The following is an 8746-nucleotide window of genomic DNA, read 5'->3' on the forward strand; positions in this document are numbered from 1 at the left end:
CTTCTCTCCAGAGTAATGATCATGTCATCTCCATAAAAACCTTCCTATAGCGCAGTTTAGGTCCTTTGGAGTTACATAGGAAAGGACAAAGCTCAGAAGGTATTCCCCTTATCTCTCTCTCCCATGAATTGCTCTCATGATTTATGACATTGAGTAGAGTCACCCACAACCCACCAGTTTTAAGCTGGACCTCTTCTGGGGAAAAGATCAAGAAGATAAATGGCAGGTAGAAATCACAAACCAGAGTAATTTGCTGGAGTTAAACCATCTATAAACAGACAACTTTAGCTTCTTTGATTCTACACTTGGCAATATGCCACCAAAAATAGTAAGGATCTGCATATTGTATTTCTTCTGACACTTTGTTCATTAGTTTTCTAATTCACAACATTCTTTTAAATACTTCAGAAGGTACAGATACACACACACAAATAGAGAAGCACCAACTTGGTTCTTAGAGAAATTAATTTAATGATGTCAGGACATACTTAGAAATTAGCACATGGCACACATTGGCCAATTCAAATAGATATAAAATTGTATAATTATAATTTATTTCTATTGGAATTATCTTATAAAATACACTACATAAAATAAATATTGAATTATACTTCAAATAAGATAACAGGTATGCATATGAAAAATCACACAAAATAGAATGAGTAAAACATAGCCACATCAGTGACCCATAGAGTAAAGAAGATATTTTTAAAGTTTATTTATTTTTGAGAAAGAGAGAAGAAAGACAGCAGGGGTTGGAGGGCAGAGAGAGAGGGAGAGAGAGAATCCCAAGCAGATCTCACGAATCCTGAGCCAATATTAAGAGACAGATGCTTAACCAACTGAGCCACCCAGATGCACTCAATACAGAGGATTTTTAACTGCAGTAAGTTAATCAAAGAAAATGACCTGAAGAAATAGTATGAATTAAACTTGAAATTAACTGATAGGCAAAGGTAAGGAGAGAAAGTAGAAAGGCATTCCTAGGTGACAGAATTTGTGAAGGAAAAACAGCAAGGACAAAACCAGGAATAACATAGAAAGTCATTTTGTCATTCAAGACCAAGACAAGATATAGTAACTGGCTGTAGTACAAAATTTGGATGTGGGAAAGACAAAAACTGAGGTGCTAAAATTGAAAGCTAAAGTAATACGAATGTACAATCAAAACATTTTATTGATATTATGGGTAACCAGGCACCAGGAACCCACTTCTGTCACTGCCACCAACCTAATTATGTTCTATAAACAGCAGTGAAATACAGCATTTTTTATATTACATGTATAAAGATAACTGTGACATTCACAATGTAGTCCAAATAACTAAGTTTCCTGGCACAAAGTGATTATATTTTATAGCATAACTTAATTGTGTATGTATATAATAACTATGTATGATATGTATAACTACATATAATAAATAAATATATAACTATGTATATGAATACATAAATATATAAATTGGAGATTCACAGACAATTGAATCTTGAAAAAAATATGTGATGAAATTGTCCAGTAGTGATAAACCAGATAAGGAAATTATACATAGATATAAAAACATACATGCCACAGAGTTTGTACAATATTTAACTCCAGAGTAGTAACTGGGAGACAGGAGATACCTAGGATACTATTAAGGAATTAAGTTTAAAAATAAGCTAGTGCAAATTGTAGGGCTTTTGAAAACCAAGCTAGATTTGTAGAGTATTCAATAGATAAGTAAAGAAAATATTTAAACTTTTTGGGAAGAGAAGGATAATTTAAAAGAGTGACTAAAGATCACTAACAAAGCTATGGGAAATTTAAGAAGAGGAAGAATTGAAGGTGGAGGGAAAGAAAGGAGGAAGAGGTCAATGGACATAAAGCCAAAGCCAGATTTAAATGCATGAGTAGACAGAGTCAACAATTATACACATTGTGATTAAACAGGGAATTAGGTGATATTCTTAAATACAAATTATTAACAATTTTAATAATTGTTAAACTATTAACAATTATTATAATTGGGGTTTTCTGACCGTCCCCATCTTGAGAGGATCCTCTTTGTGGTCATTCTGTCATTCTTCTATAGTTTTATTCTTTGGACACCAAAAGATTTTATGTCCTCAAAATAAATAAAATGCATTTTATTTATTTATTTATTTATTTATTCATTCATTCATTCATTCATTCATTTATTCATTTATTTATTTGAGATAGCATGAGTGGGAGAGAGGGGCAGAGGGAGAGACAGAGAGAATCTTAAGTACATTTCACTCTCTGTGCGGGATCCCATGCAGGGTTGATCCCACACCCCTGGGATCATGACCTGGACATAAATCAAAAGTTGATGCTCAATTCACTGAGCCACCCAGGCACACCTATTTGTTTATTTATTAACTTACTTTATTTACTTATTTTTATTTTCTTCAAGTATTTTCTTGTTAAATATTAGTAATGTGGAGTTTAAAATTCTATTTTATATAAAAATTTGAGATTAGGTTTTTTTTTAATGATGATTTAAAGAAAATCACTTTAACCTATATGACATTTAAAGATAGTGTTTTAATTAACTGGGGTCTGATCTACTACCACTTTTGGCAAATGGCCAAGTCTTAGGAAATGGTGGTTTGTAACCAAATGGCACAAACAATAGGAAACCAGAAAAACTAAAAATGAAAATAAAAGATTTTTCCAGTGTGGACAAAATTAACAGGGATAAGAAAGAAAAGAGGAATAAAAGAGCAATTTCCCCATTTTTTTTTTCAAGGACTTAACCTTTCATTTCACTCTGATATACAAAACAACAGTAATCACTAACGAAGGAAAAAACAAAAAATAAGGAAGGCATATTTTAATAGTTATTTCACTTAGTTTGTCATGAATTTGTGTAATAAAATTTTATCTAACTTTTCCCAAATTCTAAAAAAATAGGGTTAAATATATCTGCTGGAACCACTGGGAATTTATTAAACTATTGCAAAAAAAAAAAACTAATTAACATGTGAATCAAAGAAAATGATCTGCAGAAATAGGGTGAATTAAACTTGAGATTAAGTGATACACGAAGATATGAATAGAAAGTAGAAAGACATTTCCAGGTGACAGAAAATGTGAGGGAATGAGAATACAGGGCAAATACCAGTGATTGGAGTTGAAATATGAATGTGATATAATCATTTATATCTTCAAAAACTGGATTTGGAATGGAGAGCGGGGGTGATTCAAGAGAAGTAAATACACAAGGCACTGTATTACCTTGTGAAAAGTATGATATCTGGGCATGACTAGGTTAGATATTCAATTTCTAAAAGATTGATCATAGAGGACAACTCACATCATGATCTCTGGTAGTATCGAATAGGTGGATAAATTCACATCTGGTCCTGGTATTTAAAGATCATAAGAACCAGAGAACCCAACGTATGCTCTTTCAAACCTGACATATTAGGGATATATATTTGGGGAAAGGTGAAATTTCACAGGAATTAATGACTGCCAATTGTTATCAACCACTTCGAAGCAGTTTCAGGAATATTCAGAAAATGTATTCACTGAAAAGGAGAGAAAATGAATTTCTCTTAGGATGATATCATGACTTTTTACCTAGAGTAAGGGGCAGTACAAGTGGACATGTCTTGCTTGTTCACATATAGCCTGGATCAGTATATTTAAGAACTAGAAGAAGAATGCACAAATTTTCTATTAAAAATATCTTATTAAAGTTTTGTGAGATACTTACATATTCTAAAGATATTGTCCATTTTCAGGAAAATGTCTGTAGTACATGTCAGTTTACTCTTTATTCTTTTTTCTAATTAATAATACTTATTTCTTAATTTTCATCAAATATTTTGCATTTTTAAAAATGGTATTCAAGTTTTATGTTTTGTTTTGAATAGATTACTGATGACAATTATAAAACTTTCTATCTAATTGTTTCTATTTTTTAAGGTTTTAAGATATGCACACAGATATGCACACAGGCTTTTATTATAAGTTTCAAAGATTGTGGCATAAAGAGTGGCTAATGGCTGTGAAATACTTTTTCCCCCAATTTCCCATTCTCCTGAGGTACAGTAGAGATGGATAGAACAAATGACAGCACTCAGGGAAATTTCATCCTTTTGGGGTTTTCTGACCGTCCCCATCTCGAGAGGATCCTCTTTGTGGTCATCTTGATTGCATACCTCCTGACCCTTGTGGGCAACACCACCATCATCCTGGTGTCCCGGCTGGACCCCCACCTCCACACGCCTATGTACTTCTTCCTCACCCACCTATCTTTCCTGGACCTCAGTTTCACCACCAGCTCCATTCCTCAGCTGCTCTATAACCTGAATGGCCGTGACAAGACCATCAGTTACACAGGCTGTGCCATCCAGCTCTTCCTGTTTCTGGGTCTGGGTGGTGTGGAGTGCTTGCTCCTGGCTGTCATGGCATATGACCGGTTTGTTGCGGTCTGCAAGCCCCTGCACTACCTGGTGATCATGAATCCACATCTCTGCATGGGCTTAGTGTCCCTTGCTTGGGGCTGTGGTGTGGCCAACTCTTTGATTATGTCTCCAATGACTCTGTGGCTACCCCGCTGTGGATATTGCAAAGTAGACCACTTCCTGTGTGAGATGCCTGCCCTGATTCAGATGGCCTGTGTCAATACAGCTGCAATTGAAGGCATTGCCTTTATCCTGGCAGTGGGCATTGTGCTGTCACCTCTGGTGTTTATCCTGATATCCTATGGCTACATCATGAGGGCTGTGTTAAGTATCCAGTCATCCTCAGGGAGGCACAAAGTCTTCAACACCTGTGGCTCCCATCTCACAGTGGTCTCCCTTTTCTATGGAAACATCATCTACATGTACATGCAACCAGGAACCAGCTCCTCCAAGGACCGGGGAAAGTTTCTCACTCTTTTCTACAACATTGTCACACCGCTCCTGAACCCCATGATCTATACCTTCAGAAACAAAGAGGTGAAGGGGGCACTGAGAAGATTAGTCTTGGGAAATCTGTCTTTAAGGAAGAGATTATAACCTAACACAATGATAGCAATGATTTCTTATGTTAATATCCTACACTATATTGATCTTGCCTTACTACCATCTGCCAGAGTTTGGGAATATTTCATCACAGAGTTTATGGTCCATCTTTAGTTTTCTTTTGTGCAAGTCATGCAGAAGTACATCAATTATAATATTCAAAAATGGTTATTCTCAAGGAATATCTGTTGACCATTACTAATGTACAAATATCTAGATGGTTAACATACTATACTAAAAAACAGAGCCATGTTTTCTAGTAAGTCTAGAAAGGAAAGAGAGAAAATTGAAATGAAATTTCTTTTACCCAGACTTTCTGAAATGTTTAACCATTATAGAATATTGAATATTTTATTATAATCATTCACCTTTACAAATTTTGATAAGATCTGTCAACATGGATAATAATTTATATTTCAGTATCATTGTCCTACAACAAAAGCAACAAAAACAACAAAACACTCTCACAGAAAAATGTAGCTAATATTCCTTATTATCTATTTATTGATTCAATAGCAATTATTGAATGGCTTTTGTATTGCAGGCACTGTTCTAGGTGCTGGATTAAAGCTTTGATCAAAACTGACAAGGTCCCTTAGGGTGCCTGGGTGGCTGAGTCAGTTAAGCGTCTGGCTTTTGATTTCAGCTCAGGTCATGATCTCATGGCTACTTTGTGAGACCAAGCCCTGTGTTGGGCTCTGCACTGACAACATGGAGCATGGTTGGGAATCTCTCTGTCCCTTTCTCTTTGCTCCTCCCTGCTCCCTCTCTTCTCTCTCTCAAAATAATAAATAAACAACACTAAAAAGAAAAGACTGACACGATCCTGATTTTGTGAAATTTAACTACTAATATCTACGCTGGTGACAATAAATGACAAAGAATAAAGCTTTCATTGAGTGATAATGTAAATAAAATTTAAAATATGTATACATATATATTGACATTTATATTGATATCATGGGAAGTAATCAAGAAGTTGGGAAAGGTGGAATGTTCTGGGAAGGTCTCTATTGAAATAGTATTTTAGTCACATCCAGAGGATGAAAATGAAGACCTGTCACAATCATTCCAGAAGAAGGGATGTTAAGTTTAAATTTTGCCATGTAAGAGGAGGCTTGGCATACTTTGAGTCAGAAGAATGGTCATTGTTCATGGAGTGAGGTTCTAGAGAGATAATAGTGGAGATAGAATCAAAGAGGTAGACAGAGAAGGCCAGAGCATGAAGAATCTTACAGGTAATGTTACAGACTAAGACAAGAAGTAGTGGAGAAAGTAAATAATATGATTTTTCAATTTCACAGGTCCACTCCTTCTGTTGTGCAGAGCATGGAAGTTTTGGGACAAAGATGAGGCAAAACAGACTATAGTAGTAAATGAGACAACAGTAGCTAATGGTTTGCAATAAACAGTATCAATGAAAAGAGTAAATTTATAATCAAAGATGTATTTTAGAGATCAAGCCAGGAGTATTTTCTAATGGAACTTGTAGAGTGAGAACTGATTAGGAATTAAGAGTGATGTAATTTGCAATTTGTAATTTTAGCAAGTAAGTGTTGATTAGAACCTTTTCTGGAATGGGAGTGATTGAAGTAAAAGCAAATATACAGTTGGGGTAGGGATTCAAATGTTCCTTTTTAGACAAATTATGTTTAGAATAAAGAAAAAATAGTCAAACAAGGATATCAATGTGGTAGTTATGTAAAAGGTCAGGACCTCAGGTTAGAAAGGTAGCATTGGTAATGTTAATTGAAATTCACCAGTATAAAGATGTTATTTAAATGCATATTTTACTGCCCATTTATGGAGTAGAATTAGATAAGATAACTGAAGTAAACAACTTATACTAAGGAAAATAAAAGAAACAAAGAAAGAGACTAGAACTAAGTTCTAAAATGAATTAACGTTTCCAGCACCTGGGTAACTCATTTGGTTTCGTCACTCTTGGTTTTGGCTGAGGTCATGATCTCACAGTTTTGTGAGTTTGAGCCCCATGTCACACTCTGTGCTGCCAATGCAGAGCCTGCTTCGGATTCTTTCTCTCTCTCTCTCTCATCCTCCCCCACTCACTCACACACTCTCAAAATAAAAAATAAACTTAAAAAATAAAAAATTAAATGAGTTAATGTTTAGAAATCAGAGGAAAAGGGATCAGCAAAGCATTAAAATTGGACAGTGTGGTAAATTGTTTGCAGATATGACTATTACCAGTTCCTTTCATACTATGCATGTCTTTTACGCCTTCCATTCACAGACAAACACTTCAGTATGGTCTGGTCATGTGACTTGCTTTGGTCAACAGAGTATGCTAGTTGTAATGTATGAATCCTGGGCCCAGTTCACCAGAGGCCTGGCTGCTACTTATTTTGTTTTCTTGGGATATAAGTTCCATGTAAATAACCTCAGGCCACACTGATAAATGCTGACAGGCAATATGAACAGAGATAGATCCAGATAGATCCAGTCATTCCACCCTCCAGTGCTGTGAATTAGGTCATCCAACCAGAGCCAAACACCTAGCAAATACATCCTTTCAAGGTCCACACAGCCAGAACGTGAAACAAAGATGAACTAATCTGGCTAAGCCCTGTAAAATTTTCTGATTCATAAATAAGAACAATAATAATGTAGTTTCCACTAGATTTGAGGATGATTTTATTGGCAGTAATAAATAATAATCAGAAAATAAAAGAAAATGAGTTCTGTTGTTTGTTTTTGTTTTTGCTTTTGTTTTTTGTTTTTGTTTGAAACCAAGTTCTAGGTAGGGTCAGCAAGTGTTTGGTATGCTGGTAAGAAACTTACAAGAGAAAATATGTATGTGACCCAACAAAGAGATGTTAGTAACATTGACAATTCTTTCAGAGAATTAGTTGAGAATAAAATTTCATTTGGAGTGTGAAAAAGAAGAGAAATGAAAAAGTGGAAGTTTTTACTAGAATACTCTGAGGTATGAAAAGGAAACAATGCTTCATTATGGAATGTTTTGATTCATTTAAAAATAGGATGTACTAAATGGGTCTGCAAACTTAATCTAATATTTAAATTTTTTTAAACATTTATTTATTGTTGAGAGACAAAGAGAGATAGAGCACAAACAGGGGAGGGACAGGGAAAGAGAGGGAGATAAAAATCCTGAAGCAGGTTCCAGGCTCTGAGCTGTCAGCATAGAGTCTGATGTGGGGCTTGAACTCATGACCTGAGCTGAAGTTGGACACTTAATCGACTAAGCCACCCAGGTGCCCCCTGAATCTAATATTTAAATTTAGAAAAAGGCTCTTTGGAACCCAGAGGAAGTTTCTGGTATGAGGATTGAGGTCTTTAAAAATGGCAAACATTGGTGAATTCAAAGCTTTCAATAAGAATCAGTACATTTCTCAGTTGTAATAGGCTAAAAGGTATTGTATATAAACAGAGGAAAGTGTAAGTATTTTTTATGGAAATAATGCATGGAGTTCTTCACTGTTTTGATTTCCTCATTACAATATAAGAATTAGTCATGAATTGGAGCATATTGAGAAGTTGAATAGTGACAGAGAAAGTAGATTGATATGAAGAGTGAAAAGAAGGTAAAATGTAGTCTTTTATTGAAGTTTATTTATTTTGAGAGAAAGGGGAGGCAGGGACAGAGAGAGAGGGAGAGATAGAGAAAATCTCAAGCAGGTTCCATGCTCTCAGCACAGAGCCCAACACAGGGCTCAATCTCATGGACCAGGAGGTAATGACCTCAG

At 35.2% G+C, this 8746-nt stretch overlaps 1 protein-coding gene across 1 annotated transcript; it reads left to right on the forward strand.

Annotated features, from left to right (window-relative positions):
- The first annotated feature begins 4064 nt into the window (after positions 1-4064).
- Positions 4065-5012, forward strand: LOC102967730 (olfactory receptor 2W3-like). Its single transcript, XM_007092975.2, has one exon. It carries the CDS (start codon positions 4065-4067, stop codon positions 5010-5012), a length of 948 nt encoding a protein of 315 aa, XP_007093037.2.
- Positions 5013-8746: the final 3734 nt, after the last annotated feature.

Source organism: Panthera tigris, chromosome A1 (genome assembly GCF_018350195.1).
Source record: "Panthera tigris isolate Pti1 chromosome A1, P.tigris_Pti1_mat1.1, whole genome shotgun sequence".
NCBI classification, from domain to species: Eukaryota; Metazoa; Chordata; class Mammalia; order Carnivora; family Felidae; genus Panthera; species Panthera tigris.

What these genes read in the sequence shown, in the direction of transcription:
- LOC102967730 (XM_007092975.2), top strand. Translation starts at nt 4,065, where the DNA reads ATGGATAGAACAAATGACAGCACTCAGGGAAATTTCATCCTTTTGGGG.